Source organism: Belonocnema kinseyi, chromosome 1, assembly GCF_010883055.1.
Source record: "Belonocnema kinseyi isolate 2016_QV_RU_SX_M_011 chromosome 1, B_treatae_v1, whole genome shotgun sequence".
Taxonomy (NCBI): domain Eukaryota; kingdom Metazoa; phylum Arthropoda; class Insecta; order Hymenoptera; family Cynipidae; genus Belonocnema; species Belonocnema kinseyi.
The window spans coordinates 169,065,396-169,081,905 of NC_046657.1; the positions used below are offsets into that span (position 1 = coordinate 169,065,396).

General features: G+C 32.5%; 1 protein-coding gene across 3 annotated transcripts in view; it reads right to left on the reverse strand.

The window, feature by feature from the left end:
* Nucleotides 1-8,653, reverse strand: part of LOC117167966 (esterase B1-like) — a 9,801-nt gene extending 1,148 nt beyond the window's left edge. The window contains exons 1-7 of one of the 3 annotated variants that reach the window (XM_033353250.1): nt 8,374-8,653; nt 2,557-2,839; nt 2,294-2,479; nt 2,027-2,208; nt 1,767-1,929; nt 1,382-1,693; nt 1,144-1,297 (exon numbers count right to left, since the gene is read on the reverse strand). In XM_033353250.1, coding sequence (XP_033209141.1) covers nt 1,144-1,297; nt 1,382-1,693; nt 1,767-1,929; nt 2,027-2,208; nt 2,294-2,479; nt 2,557-2,839; nt 8,374-8,508 — 1,415 coding nt within the window. In that variant the 5' untranslated portion in view covers nt 8,509-8,653. Of the gene's footprint in view, nt 1-1,143; nt 1,298-1,381; nt 1,694-1,766; nt 1,930-2,026; nt 2,224-2,293; nt 2,480-2,556; nt 2,840-6,794; nt 6,880-8,373 lie in introns of those variants that run through there. The other 2 variants (XM_033353242.1, XM_033353257.1) reach the window with 2 other exon arrangements.
* Between the last annotated feature and the right edge of the window lie 7,857 nt (nt 8,654-16,510).

Consider the following 16,510-nt stretch of genomic DNA (forward strand, 5'->3'; position numbering starts at 1 on the left):
AGGGAGCTCTTCTTAATATTTTGACACCAAAATCATGTCGATACACCTTACCGACTGCGAGTAAAGCCACCCACGCTTTAACTTGACAGACTGTAGAACAGTCCTTCTTCTTTTTCAGGAAATTGAAAAATTCTTTAACTCTATGTATACTACATTTCAAATAGACACGAAGTTATTTATTTACAAGAAACTCATATTATTTTCTTAGTTCTTAGCAATATTAGGAAAAACTTATTTGTTCGGTCACTAAAGTACAGGGTTCAGGAAGATAAAAAGTAACATATTACTTATTCTTTAAGAAATATACCTTATAAATGATCTTCAAAATGCCATAGAATAAGTTAGTTTCAAAAGGATAAAAATAATTTTGGAAAATTATGGCTTCAAATAATCGAATGCCGCCCCCAAAAGAAAAATTTCAGGAAACATAGAAAAATAAACCTCATTTAACCCTTCAGACGACATGCTTTGTTAAAGGAATAGTGCGCTCGAAATAAAAAAAGCGCAACCTCGATTAATTTTTCTGAAACTTTGCTGATTCAGTATTACGACTTAAAATAGAAGAAAATTTAAATCTTAATATATTTTTTTACGGATTCATACTCTAGGATTTCAAAAGCCTCTGGGGATAGGAAACGCAGGATTGTATGATAAGATAGAAAGTGGAGGAATTATGGGAATGGTCATGAACACCATATGTAGAGAGGGGAAAACGGGGGAAGGTTAGGAAACGCTGGATTGTATGTTGAGATGGAGAGTGGGGGAATGGTAGAAACGGTGAAATGGACGGAAAGGTTTTAGAAAATAATGCAGAGATAGGAAAATGAGGAAAGGCTTCGTGAGCGATTGTATACAATTGAACGTGTTCGGGGGCGAGGTTGGAGGAGGGATAAATGTTAGTGGCGGTGAGGAACAACTAAATGGTATATTGATCAATGAGAGACGGTTGAAGTGGGGAAGGTTGTGCATTTAAATGGGTAAGCCTGGAATCTGGAGCAGACGCCACACCAAACCTAAATGCAGTGACTCTCTCACCATTAGCGCCGAGGGCTTCATTTCTCTGTGTAGGAAACAGATATGTTTAAGGTGTGTTCTGCCAGTAATTAAAAATTTCGGAGCATAAAGAAATTATAAATTTTTTACCCTGTTTTCGCAAAATCTGTCCACATTTTAGTCATACGTTGCATCAATAAATAGTCTTGTGTACCCTTTCTCAGTTTCTTATCGTCACCAATAAATGGGATGTGAAATAAAACATTTAGATCGTCACAATGAGCAGCGCCCGTGATTACGACACCTAGTAAAATTATTATAGCTAAATTATCGTACGAAATTCCCAGGAATAAACTAATAAGGCATAAACAATCAATTGAAAACATACCTTCCATTTTTATATTGTACACAACTTTTAAACATGAATGCTGAACATTATGAGAAAATCGATATACATATGTTGGAGTTTTCTTATTTATTTGTTTGTAAATTGTATCCAATATTCCGATAGTAGAAATAGTATCAGTTTTGAAATCGATACAACTATCTCGATGTTTGATGGGATTTGATTCATCCTTGAAGTAAAATTTTCTGATATCTTTTGCAAATTCTGATACTTTGCTTACGTTTATCTTCAGATCTTGAGCAAGAATATTCTCAAAATCATTTTTAAATGTTTCAAAAAATTCATCTTGTTCATCTAAAAATAAAAGTTTTAAAACCAATAAAGCATAAAAGAATACACTTTTCATATAAAATAATATAAATCATACTTTCTAAAAGTGCAATTGCCTCATGAGAGGTATAGCCAATTATAACAGGAATTTTAATTCCTTTCTTCATAAGTTCGTCTGCAGGTTCTATGAAATATGGTCGCGATCTTTCACAATCCATTGTGGGTCCAAATGTAAAGTCTAGTTTAATGAAGCTCAGTGACTAAAGCAGAATATGAATTACAAAAAATAGTTATATTATGATTATTGTTATTCATTTAGCATGATGGATCAATTTTATGTTAGTAATTATTTCGTACTTGCAACAACCGCTTTGTTTGCTCTTCGATAATTTTTTCAGGTGGTAGAGACATAAAGAATTTCACAACTTCCTCGGGATTTGTAGTTTCTTTTCCTAGTTCTTTTGCTATTTCAAATCCCACGTCTTTATTGGAAGGTCGATAAGCCCAAGGATTAGCCATTGATCCACTTTGAAGAATTGCTTTATGGAAAAGTTCTTAAGAATGGACAACTTTATTTAATAAAATATTGCCCTTTTATAAAAATATTAATGTCGTGTCATGCACCTTTATTTGAAGATTTTAAACAGAGACAATGCACGGACACAGAACCAGCAGATTGTCCGAAAATGGTTACATTGTTCTTATCACCACCAAAAGCCTCTATGTTTTCTTGGATCCAATTTAATGCAAGAACTTGATCCTTTAGTCCTTGATTTCCAGGACAGTCTTCCACGTCCATGTTCAGAAAGCCTAAATACCAAGAAAAACAAAATAAATTAAAATTGAACTTTGCTTTTTTTTATTTCAAGCTACTCTTTTTTCCTTACCTAACATGCCAAGACGATAATTAATAGAAACAAAAACAACATCATGTTTAAGTAGATAATCTGGGCTATACAATTTGCTGTGATTGTATCCAAATATAAAACCACCACCATGAATAAAGACCATAACTGGTTTTTTTCCTGAAAGTGAATTAGTAGCTATGTTGAGATAAAGACAATCTTCTGATCCAACCATTTTTTTGGTAAAATTATCCATTTGCAGTGAAACTTTATCCTCATCCACAGCATCTCGAATTTCCGTCCAAGGTTTCACAGGTTGGGGATCCTGTAAATTTACAATCACCTGAATCTGAATTTCCCCTTAGTATAGCGTGCTGACATTAAACAAAATGTACGGTAGGCTAGTTCAAAATAACGTTTTTTTTAATCAACGGATTCGGATTCAGCGCGTCAAAATCCATCGGAAAACACATGAGAAGAGAAGGTATGTTATACTATTTTGCAAAGCTTGTGGATGAATGCATTTTTTCAGTACAATAATAATATGTTCTGTTCAAAACTTTCTTTGCAGCGAGCGATTGAAAACAAATGATTTTTCCCGATTACCATGTAATGACCAACATATAATTTATTCTTCACACTAGACATCCTTGAATTATACTTGAACAAAAACATCTCTTTTAGATCCCAGTTTATGTATGCGTCTCCATACTCATAATTTTCTATGCACTTACGTATAATTCAAGATTAAATTGCTTTAAGCAAGTTGAGAAGATCCTTTATTCCATTGTTAATTGTCGACGTTTCGAATTATTATTTTCTATCTCATGTGTAAATTTCAGTCTAGGGTGGTAACAATTGAATTGCCGTAACACATAATTTAGCTTGTCTTTTGGTAAAATAATGAAAGTGTCGTCCGCCTAACCATAATATGTGTGAATAGTAAAATCTACATTTTCTAAAACATTCGATTCGAAGTCTTGCATAACAAGATCAGCTTAAACAGGTGATATGCAAGAGCCCATAGGGATTCGATAAACCTGTCTGTAAAAGTTATTATTAAATTGAAACACTGTTTGATTCGTTAGAAACTTAAATCCTTTTTCAAATTCTGTCAAAGGTAGTTCAGTGAAAATTTGTAATATGAATCCATCTACTTAAAATGCTATTTTGCACCAAATCGATTGAAATATTAGTAAATAAAGATAAAACATGGAAAGAAACCATAATATGATCGGAAGGAATTGTTCTATAAATCATTATGTTTTTAAACTGAAATGAATATTTTACTTGACTTTCCGGTACTGTTAAAGCTTCTTTAAGGATATTCTTGAATAAAGTTGCCATTTTATATGTACGAGTATTTATCAAAGACACAACAGGTCGTAACGGACAGTTTGGTTTATGGATTTTAGGTAAACCATATATTCTAGGAATATTAGCGTCATGAACTAAAATATCATGACGTAATATATTATCCCCTAAATAACCATTGATTCGCTAAGAGTTCAAGTGTTTAAAAACTTCTTTCTTTGGCTCATTTACCGGATTCTCTTCTAATATTTCGTAATTCGTGGTATCATTTAATTAATTATGCATTTTGTTATTACACGCATCTTCATTAAGAACGACAGTGATATTGCCTTTATCTGCATGCGTAATCAAAAGTTGTTTATTATTTTTAATAAAAATTTGTGTTTTTCTTATATTTTGTGCAAAAAATCTATCAACCTGTGAAATTTTATTATTATGCAAAAAATGTTATGCCGAATTAAGAATTCTATGTCTAAGCAAATCTCGATCAACTGAATTTTGAATCAAACTGATATTAGACTCAACTTCTTTAACTATGTCAAAAACTATATTACGTTTATTCGTTAAAGAGCATGAACTAAGTACTGTTAGAAAGTAAATTCTGAAATTTTTTATTGAATCTCTGTACATTTTGGAATTCTTTGTTATTATTATAAAAATCGTGTTCTAAAATTCTACTATAGATATTAGATGGTGTGAAGTTGCAATTTTGTTGCAATTCATAAGCAAATTAATTTTCGGAGTTCAATAGTAAATAATATTTCATTTAAACGAAGCTCAAATTTTAAGACTCTGTTTTATTTTGTTAAATCCGCCAGCTGCAGCGTTTTCCAAGCCTATGGTTTATTTAGGTTAATTCCCTTTAATTGAGAGTTGTTGAACTGAGAGTTGAGTAAAAGAGTTGATTTTTTTCCGTTTTTATTTTGTTATTATGTACGTCCTAAAAAATCCAACCATCCTCGAGAACCCACAACCTTCCCGACCTATTGAGAAACTTGAAGAAGCAACGCGAGTGGGACCACTCTAGCTCAGGCCCAAATCTTGACCAATGACGTTCACGGTGCTTGGAGCTTAATTTGAATTTAAATCAAGTCTTAGTAGCCGGCTTGGGAATTGGCACTATTCGGAGAGGAAGTCTGGGGCAATAGCTTAACATCTGATGGACGAAATAGATGAGTAGAAATCATCAGATTCAGAAGGACACTTTTTGTTTTGGACACAGGGTTTTGTTTAAACAGCTGAAGTTACATCCCTGGTTGTGTTTCCCGGTTCTAACAAATTCCATAGCAACGCCAATCAGAGCATGGAGTATGGACCGATCAGTGCTCATCTGGTCGCGAAGGAAATAAACGACGCTGGAGCACGAGTCACTTTTTCGTCAGCAGCTTGCGGAGTACGACGCATACAGTCTTCTCTCAAGTGTAGACTTACTTTTTCTTTGGTTGTTGTGATGTATATTTTGTACGAATTTTGTGGGTGATTAAATGAGTCAGAATAATCGATACGACGAAGATCCAGTCAATTGTTGTAGCCCCGTCATCGAGCATTTTTTACCCAAACCAGATTTTGGTGGTATAGTTTACCTTTTTGTTAAAATTCTGAAAGGATTGATTGCTAATTTTCGTGTGGCCCTTTTTTTGTCCTTTTAATCTGTAGAGGTTTGGGTACACGAGAATTTAAGATTAGATCCTTGACCGAATTCCTTGTTTATTTGATGTTTTTCGGCTGAATATTGAATTTTATTGTTGTACCCCCGAAAAATTTTTGACCCTGTCCCAGTGAATTTATTGATTGAATATTAAGTGACTTAATCTATTAGATTATAAGATTATATCCCTAAATTGTTGGTGACCCTCTCCCTATGAAGATCGTTACTACTTTATTTGTGAATTCAAGATAATTATGCGCTGAATTTGGTTTCTCCTCCCATTTTAATCTTTCTTTTGTTTTGTGAGTCTATGTTCTTTTTCTTTTTTTCTTGGAAAACCTGACGAATAGTCAGGTAGGTTAGATGATTGTTTCACATAGTTTTGGTTTTGATAGCCCTAAGTGAAATTAGCGTTTATAGTCAATTGTTTTATGTCCCCTATTATTTTCTTATTGAAATAAAATGTTACCTATTTTCATATTCTTCATTTTGTATAATATTTAAAGCAGAGTTGAATTCATAGAATCGAATTGTATAGAGTAAATAAATTTAAACCACCCCCTCTACCATTATCCAGTTGAGGGATTAAATCAGCCCAGGCATATTTCGGTTCTCCTAATTTAATTTCATTGTTTTATCATTTAAATTGGTTTTACACTTTATTTGATTTAAGTAGATCTGGCGACCGGCAACTGAAAAGTTTATTTGGATTTTTTTTTCTTTTAGTTTTAAATCATAGTTGGGAACTTAAGTTTATGACGACAGTGAGAAAAGTGTCGTTATAATGGTAAAGAGTTTCTCAAGTTAATGTTCACATTATTTAAACTAGTAATGAGAAACTCGAAATGAGTATTTAAATCTTTAATCTCATTTTTCAACAAATGATGTTCTGAGGAGTCGACCATAAAGTACATATGATTCTTGGCATGAAAACTAAAAAAATTTAAATTTTTTATATTTTTAGTAGCGTTCGTAATGTTTTTTTGTAAATAATTTTTGACTACGACAATTGACCAAAAAAATGTCTCTGGCTTTTATATTAGAATTTTTTTGTTTAAATTAATAAATGTTTTCAAATCTATAAGAGAGTCAGGAAAATGTGTTTTAATTTTATTAATAAACATGATAAAGCGTATTTTAGAATGGTGTTATTAATAAGAGTGCAAAGGAAAAGACTTGTAAAATTGACGAAGGATCAAGAATATAATACAATACTATGTCAAAAAATAATTCTAATAAATAGATGGTAAAATAGCGATGTTATGCGTCTGAGTAAATAGTTAATTATAAATATAGTTAGATGTAAAAAATGACATACTTCTGACCAAGTAAAAGAACCATGATGTTGAGAAGATCTTTTATTCCATTGTTAATTGGCGACGTTTCGAGAGTCAACTGCTCTTCGTATCAGGAAAAACATCAATTCAGTGTCAAAACATATAATTCCTTATATTTATAAAGTAACAAGTCAGTAATAATCAATATCACTGACTTGTTACTTTGTAAATATAAGGAATTATATATTTTGACACTCGATTGATGTTTTTCCTGATTAGGAGAGCAATTGACTCTCGAAACGTCGACAATTAACAATGGAATAAAGGATCTTCTCAACAGCATGGTTCTTTTACTTGGTCTGAAGTATGTCATTTTATACATCTAACTATATTTACTCATAATACGATACCACTGTTATCTAATAATGACTATATAACCTTGTGATTGATCTATGTATTGATGCGTTATCGCTTGATTAAATTAAATAAAAATTGGTTTCAAAAATAGAATTGAAAATATTCTTACTCGAATCAAAATTCCTAAAAAACTAAGGAGCAGGAGTTACACAGGTACATTGTACAAAGGTGCAAATAGAAAAAAAATCAAGCAAAATTTTTAGAACAATGCGCTCGCTCGAATATTATTTAAAAGTTTGAAAAAAAATAAACAAGATTTTTTCTTTTGTCTTTATGATCTGATTTGAAGTTACCGTAAGTTTAGAAAAAAATCACAAATCTACAAACTAAAGCCTGCCGCACAGGGTTCTTTTTTGCTGCTGGATTGTTTGCTGGATTTTGCTGCTGGCTTCTCTTCAAGCACAGGTGCTTGAAGCTTGGCATGCTGTGCTGCAGACTCCTCTTCAAACGTTGTTTGCTGCTCTGCTCGGTCACATGTTAGCTCTGATGCTTGCGAGCGGGCACTTGTCAAAAAGTTAAAGAAAAGCGGCAACGCAAAATGTAGAGTTTGTCTTGCCTACAACGGAGAAACATGGAAAAAGGTGTTTTGACTATCTAGTTCAAAGAATTAGATAAACATAACCTACAATCTTTAGGTTTCACTAGGTATTTAAAATTTGTACTTATTGGGGATTATTTTCCTCAAAACACGGAAGATCCCAGTGTATTAAAAAATTACACGCGCATGTAAGAATATCTTCTAAATGAGTTTTTGCAACTTGTATCTCTATACCTAAAAAATCAGAAGACTGTTATGAGAGAATCAACTTCAAACCATGCTTTTCTCCTATACTTTCACCTTTTCAAATACTGAGCACAAAAATAATGAGCCTAGATTTGCTATGTAGAAGCTGACAGATTCACGTGAACTTTTCTCCGCTTCTGATTGGCCCTTTGCTTTAGCCAACGTAAAAACCAGCAGAAAAAATAGCACGCGTTGAATAAACGAAATCAAGCACGGCGCCCATCACAAGAGCCAGCAGTGACGTCATTTTCCGACAAGGCAACCTGCCTAGTAGCCGTCACAGCTCCAAGCAAGCAATCCAGCAAGAAAAAAAACATCGTGTGCGGCGGGCTTAACTTAAATTTGCTGTATTTAAATTCAGATGATTTAAATTCATTAAAAATTCTAAAACTATAAGAGAAAAAATACATTGATCTTACCTTAAATCTCAGTTCACCAAGAGGTGGTTCAGCGAAAGGAATTCCCTGAAAAGAAATATATTCTCCACCATCTACGTTTGATTTGACAGTTCCTCTCAAGAAACCCTGCTTGACTTTCACTGTGAGTGATTTCATAGTATTTTTTCTCTACTTAAATTATTGACACTGTATTTTTTTCTGAAAAATCAACTAATATAAACTGCAAGCTACAAAATTGTGACTTATATCGATAAAAAATTTTCACTATATTGAAATTAAATGAAAATATAAAGTTACTATAAGAGAAAGTATTACGTGCGAAGAGCACTTAGCAACTGACTGCGACTGGAAAGGTTTTGGATACTCGTCTTATCCGTCAATCACGCTGTTGATATGCAGTGAAGTATGTGATTAATATTAATAATGGAATAGCCACAGTGAAATAACAGAAATGACATTGTAGACTATCCTTAATTTAATGAATATTATAAGTTAATTAAACAAAAATAAACAAGAATATATTATGGAAAAAGTTGAACACAAACTAAGTTAATATATTTATAGATAAATAAGGTGGGCTTTTTGCTCTAACTTTCTCGTACGACCAGCGAACTTGCGGCTAAATTTCATAAAGCAGAAATATGGTATCGGTTCGTGTTAGGACTCAAAAAACGTTTATAATCACCATTAATATTTAGTCTCGTAAGCAAAAATAATTTGTTTTAATCACTTTTTCAACAGATATGCTCATAAGTTCCAAGTGCTCGAACATTCTTCAAAACTATTCACAATTGTTCTAAATAAATGTGAATAAGTCATAGGTGTTTAAATTTATTATGAGTAATCTCCATTGTAACCTGTTTTATTTGCTCTCAGCGGAAATGGAAATGATGGTCTATTCGACTTTTAACGTAATTTGTTTATACAAATTATGGATATTAATTTTTACAAAAATTCCAGTATCGATATCATTAAACTTTAAAGTCCTTTTGAACAAATAATGAACCCTTAAAAAGAAATAAACATGCGCATTTGTTTATGCATATTTCAAAATATTTTACGTCCATTTGAATTGTTTGCATTCGATTAGAAATATAATACTTCAATTTTCACATTCTCACCAGAGAAGGTATCAGATTTGTGTAAAATTTGCCCCCCCCCCCCCGTTTTTGTCAAATGTCTACGTTTTGTAACCCCCTGAATCCGAAAAACAAGTGTTTATGGATATGTCTGTTTGTCTGTGACTCTGTAGATTTTCAGTTTGTTAGCACGAGAACTTTCGAAAGAATTGACAGATTGCAATGAACTTTAGGGTACTTTGAATAAAAATTTCATTTTGCAGTCATATTATGCAAGATACAACAAAAGATAAATCAAAAAAAATTGTATTTGAAAAAGATCTACAAATTTGTTATTATTTACCTTCTGATAGAGCGCGTAGTTTTTGTTTTATTCGTGAAAAATAGCATAAAAAAATGGAGTTTTTGGACAAACGATACAAGCTACGAATAAAATTCGTTTAAAGTAGAGGCACTTTTCCTGGAATACGAAAATCGGCGTATAAAAAAGGGTCTGGGTTAAATGCTTTTCTTTTCCTAAAAAATAGGATGGAATGATTTTAAAAAATTGGCAATGCCTTGATAGTTTTCATGTTGGAAATGAATGTTCGTTTGCCTCGTGACTTTGAATACTACACCACGTATTTTTTTGATAGTACCATTTTTGTTTCAATAGAAATCAAACTGCTTAATTCAACAACATTCACCCATATTATTATTTTATTTTCTCGTCTTTTTGTAAAATCTTTGTGTGAATTCGCAATCAGCAAATTACAGTTATCGATGCTTTGACCTTCAACTTCAAAAGATCTGTTCACAAATGTGGAGGAAATACAAATACCGAGCGTGTATATCTTTATTAATATAATTATTTTCAAATGAACAAAATCCAAAATCGGCAACTTTACATTTTTTACGAATTTCATAAGAAGTAATTAAAAAAAAAGATAATCTTTTGATAATTGTGACGTACACACAGAAAAAAATTCTTTGACATAAAAGAAACTTTTCTTTGATATATCCTGATTATTGGATATATTATTATATTTATACGTCATTTAATTATGACCATTATGCGCAGCTATGGAAGTCTTTCTCAGCAATTTGACATGCATGCTCTCTGAACGTCATACAAAATTGAGTGCCTGCTCCAATATTGGACACTTTCTTTGAGATAAGTCTTTCTTTGACAGTATCTCCGCCCAAATACGTGAAAATGCGCGTCTGTGGATTATTTCGTGATCCAGTTATCTATTTACTCGGTGTTAGTTATCCACTCGATTTCTACTCATAAATTAAGTAACAGATAGGTGCGACGACTATACGACGCGTCTCGCTCGGCTCGCTCAGCTTCTATGACATCGAAATTCTTTTAAATTAGGTAAAGCTGTTCAGAGGTCTAAAAACATGGACCTTATTATTTTGAGCCCAAATCTTTCTGCATCCGGTCGAAGACCAAGTGGAGCTTGTTTTGAGTGAAAAAGACTAAGGGTTTGCCATAATTATGTTCTGTTTTAAACTGAAGACCCTTAATGGCTCTTTTTAAGACATAATGATTGTTGAATTTTAAACATCAGCTTAATTTAAGGCAAAAATAAAAACAAGACCATCATAGAAGTAAGACTTTTTTACTAAAATTAATAAATAAAGTAAATAAGTAAAGTAAATAAATTAGTAAACAAAGTGAGTAAATAAAATAATTAAATAAAGTCTTACTAAGACTCTTTTTTAAATTAATATGGGAACAATCGTCCTAAATTGTTATTTATAACACAGCGACAAAAAAAAGTGTGCGGATCTGGTAACAAGACACACGTATTCCTATGGATGGAACCTGACCTTACCTAACCTGAATTAACAGAAATTTATTGAACTACACGTAAAGCTCTGGAAGCATATTTTCCCAGTAGCAAATGTGTTCTACATCGAATGGGTCAACTCGATCCTAATCTAAAAATAAATCTAACCTAACCTAACCTCACGAAACACTATTAAACTGATTGTGTTTTCCCGTTGTGTTTGCGGTACCGTTTCATTCAGCTTCGGCTTAACCTACATAGAGGTTTAACCTATCTTAATCGATAAAAAGCAAGATAAAATGTAAACACGAAAGATAGTATAAATATATCCCTTAAGTTTAAGAAAAGCAAAGAGAAACAAATTTTGAATAGAACTCTTATTCATTTGCATGTTTAAGTTACAGTTCTACATTTTAATTGATACAAACATTGTCAGGTTAATTGAAATGGGGTCAATTCTACTTGTAGTTCTAAGTTTCTTCAAATGAGTAATGTGCGTCTAAATTTTTAACCACCTGTAGTACAATGAAATAAATTTTATTGTGTTACCACGGGAACACTTAAGTTAAGTTGTGTTGCGTTAAGCAAAATTTCGTTAGGTTTTGTTAAGTTAGAATCATTTGTAGGTTAAGATCGAGTTAACCTATTAAATATAGCACACATTTAAGACTGAGAACCGTACGCCTACATAGCTACACGTGTGGTTAAATTTCATTCGGCTAGGTTTGGTCAGGTCAGGTTTTGTTAGGTTAGGATAGGTTAAACCTCTATGTAGGTTAAGCCGAAGCTGAATAAAACGGTACCGCAAACACAACGGGACAACACAATGAGTTTAATTGTGTTACGTGAAGTTAAGTTAGGTTAGGTCAGGTTTTTTTAGGTTAGGATAGGTTTGACCTCTTTGCAGGTTAAGCCCAAGTTGATAGGTTGCTAGGTTAGATTTATTTCTAGGTTAGGCTCGAGTTGACCCATTCGATGTAGTACACATTTGCTACTGGGAAAATATGCTTCCAGAGCTTTACGTGTAGTTCAATAAATTTCTGTTCATTTAGGTTAGCTGAGGTCAGGTTCTGTTGGGTAAAGTTATGTTAATATCAGACAAGGGTTGATCCTTTACAGTTGTCGACATGTTTTTGAAGTGAAAATTGGCATCACTGGCATTATTTTGAAATTTATTTGCCTCAGTGCATGTTTTTTCGTCATTTTTTGAGGTTATGGCTCAACCATGACGTGATGGGTGATTTTTGATACCGAATTTGAATTCAGCGCCCCCAAATCCATAGGAATACGTGTGTCTTGTTACCAGATCCGCACACTTTTTTTGTGTGGCTGTGTAATTTTTTAGACGCACGAATTTATGATAATCGTAAACGTGAAGTTTGGACCTTTCGTTTTAAAAAATAATTGATCACAATCGTTAAAATTGTTTTTTTTTTAAATTTATTAGTTAATTAAGGTGCCACTTTTATATTAAGATTCTTCAAAAGTCTGTATAATATAATAAACCACGGATGCTGCATTGATCAAACCGCGTTAATGGAAATCTATGGATGTTAAGTTTTAAAATTAATTAAATTAGGTAAATTTTTTTCATTCTTATAATCAATTATGACTGGTTATTTTCAGCGTTGCAGGAACGAACGAAAAACGAATAAAAAGCAAGCGCAAGGACCTACATAAGCTTCGTTCGCTAGATTGAACGCGCCTAGGGCGCGCGACTGTTTATTCGCGCGCTTCGCGCGCGATAATATTTTTTGTTCGCGCGATGCGCTCGATAATGTACTTACCTCTCGCTCCGCGCTCGGTCTTTGTATATTCCTTACACTTGTGTACAGGTTTTTTTAAAACTAAAGATCAAAACATCAAGAACACTAATTTGGTGATAGTGACTTCTTTTTTGTTAAAGCTCCTTCGGCTTTAACGAATACATTCTCATCACGTATCTCGTGCTTCGCACTCGACTTTTTATCTCAACTTGTATATCATTTTTAGAAATGTATATTATTACAATTCATAACATGCATTGATATTAAAACAGACGTAATTTTATCGTCTCTTTTAAAAAAGCGCATTCTTTAAAAACAACTTTGTTATTAAACATTTTATTGGAACTTTGGTCTGTTTTTAAAAACTGAATTTGCTCATTTCCAATTTTATTTTTACGATTTAAACGTAGCATATACAGTCTACACATCAGCCTCACTTGTTTTAACTTCTAAATTAAATCCCTAACTCAGTGACCCACGAAACTTCGATTGATGAGGGTTTAAGGGTGGGGTGGGGGGGAGCGATTATCTTCAACAAAGAGTCATAGCTGGTTAGTGTTTTATGCTGAGAAGTTCAGCCAACCTTCAGCAGCGTTGTGTTAGATGGAAATTCATATGATCTAATAAAATTCCCAACTGCAAGGACTGGCATTGAAAACCCCGAATTTGTCTGCCGACGAATGCCCGAATAATGTATTTATTCATTAAATTTGTTTTTGAAAAATCATACGATTAATCGAAGAATTATGAATTTTTCTAAAATTATCATAAAGTTCCTAATTTACAAAAGTGTACATCGAAAAAATTCGAATTTTCTGTCGAAAAATGCCTGATTACTGCATTGGTTCATTACATTTGTTTATAATATAAAGAATTAGAATCTTAAAAGAATTTTTTTTAAATATCATATAACATTCACTCAAATTTCTTGCAATATAACTTGAAAAAACGTATATTTATGGAAAATCGTAGAAAAAACTTGTTCAACAAACTTTTTGCTAAATTGTCTAATATCGGAATATCCGTAACTAATGTAACTCTATGCAACTAAAGTGATTTCAACCATTTTTCTGTTATTGGCGAGCATCTGGAACGTCAAATAGAAAAAATAACCATTGTGGTAAATTTTGGTTTAATAAAAAAAGTCATCAGGGCAAATTTTACTTGAATACTATGAACATCCGTACAGAAAAATTTTTAATCTTGAAAAAAGTGGTCTCAAAAATTTTTTAAATACGCTCACTTTTTGAATTATTATCCAAAATAACTGGCTAACGAACTGGCTTACAAAATAGAAATCTACAGATACATACACACTGGGAGACAGACACATTCGTAAAAACATGTTTTTCGGATTCAGGGGGTGTCAAAACGTGGATATTTGACAAAAACTGGCGGGGTCAAATTTTACACAATTCTAATAACTTCTCGGATGAGAATATAAAAAAAATTGTGCTACGACTAATAGAGCCAACGTAACCTTCCGGTGGGCGCGCCTTTGAAAATCACACGAGCGGGCGCGTAGCAGCATTGAGTGCTTCCTTCCAGAAACACGGCTTTCCCACTCATCAAGTAGCGCTTTTTTCGAGGTAAGCTAGGGTAACATTAGTAGGAATAACCCTCATTCTCGAATTGAATTATACATTTGTGTCTTGAAGACAATTCGGTCACAAAACTGAGAAACAAAATCCTTAAAGGCCACCTCCTTGTATACCGTGCAGTTTAGTAACCAGCGCATATTTTATTGAACTTATTAATACCTCCTTGAGTTGAATTATAAAGACAATGAAACTTTTCTATAGCGCCGATTTTTGGGTTCACGGTGGGTGGGCACTAGCTCATTATAGCCCGCTCCGCTTTTCTTTCTTCACGCCTGAGAGCTCCCCTTAGTGATAACAGCAAATCCCGCACACCCGGCGCGGTGCAGCTCCTGTTAGACATATATGCGGCGCGGCGTTAATCTTCGGAAGGGCTATAGAAGGGAGAGCTATTAAAGAGTTTCACTTATAATATTATATTATAATATTATATTATAATATCATAATGTGCGACCAGTATTGCCAAATGCAGGTACTGAATCTCCCTACTCGATTAAAAAAATCCTAATCCCATTAATCACTAACATATTGACGTGGAAGCGCTGAGTGCTATCACGCGCCCACCGTAAGGTTAACGAGTCTGTTGCTTAAAGGTGCGTAAATACAGTTATAGCGAACAACAAAATTTATGATTACTCGTTGAAATGCTATCTGTTTGCTTGTAAATGGACAAGACGATTAAATAAGAAGATTAAATTAAAAAATTATAATAATTTTTAAAGTTATCGACAATTAAACAAATATGGATTCCGTTATAATGTTAATTAAGTGTTAATTAGTTGTAAAAACGGATAAACAAACAAAAAATTGCACGTTTTTAGTTTTTTTATAATGAAACTTGCATTTCATTTTACGAAACGTTTCAACATGTAAAATAGTTTTTGGTTTAAAAATATTTTGTGTCAAATAAATGTTGAGATATAACTTCATATAAATATATGGTTATTATGCTTATTTTTTCTATTAAATTGTCTTTATAAAATTATTTTATGTGCAAAGTTTGCTTCATTTACATAAAACTAAATTTACACCTAATTTACATATAACTACAAGTATTCTTAATTTACTTTCATTTTTTCACTAAGTTTGCCAATAAAACACCTACGCGTTTTTTTTTGCATCCTCTTCATCTCTTTCTTGGCCTTAATACCAATAATCAGTAAGTGAATTTTTACCGAGAGATGCATATGAAATTATAATATCTTCATTTTCTTTTTTCCGACAGAAGTTATCACAATATCAGTATCAAAGTGTTTATTATAAATTTTTTTATAACATAAATTTAATAAAAATTTCCCAAATTCAAACTGACTCTTAAACTCGTTAAAGCTAAATTGGCATTCATTTTTATTTTTAGCAAAATAATTGTCTAGATATTGAAATACCTTTTAATTTATAACATGAGGATTGTCATCAGCTACTACAAATTTTTGTTTATAGACATTATTTTTACAGTTAGCATGATATCTAGCGCCAACTTCAGCTAAACTCTGTACTTTGCTAATAAGCGACATAATTTGTATACAAATTTTTCTTTTGCATTTTGTAATTAAATTAAAGTAGTTTGTTTAACAAAATCGTTGTTAACAATTCTTATAGCCATGAGCTTTTTGAAATTTCCTTTACATTTTTTATCAACTCGTCAGATGCTTTTTCATCGCAATAAAAGCATACATTTTTTTAATCGAAATTACCACTACCTATGGAACGTGTTAAGTTTGTGTATCGTAATTCATTTTAGTTTACTCTAACTTAAGCAAACATTGGTTGATAGCAATTTCCCTATTGTAGACTTTAGAGCAATGTGTGTGTACTTTAAGTGACTTTTACTTTTTCATTTGGATGTGATTGCCCAGGAAAAAAGAATCCATTGAAGAGACGACTCTGTGTAATTGCCTATCTTTCATTTGCAGATTCAGAAAGTTAAAACAGTATCG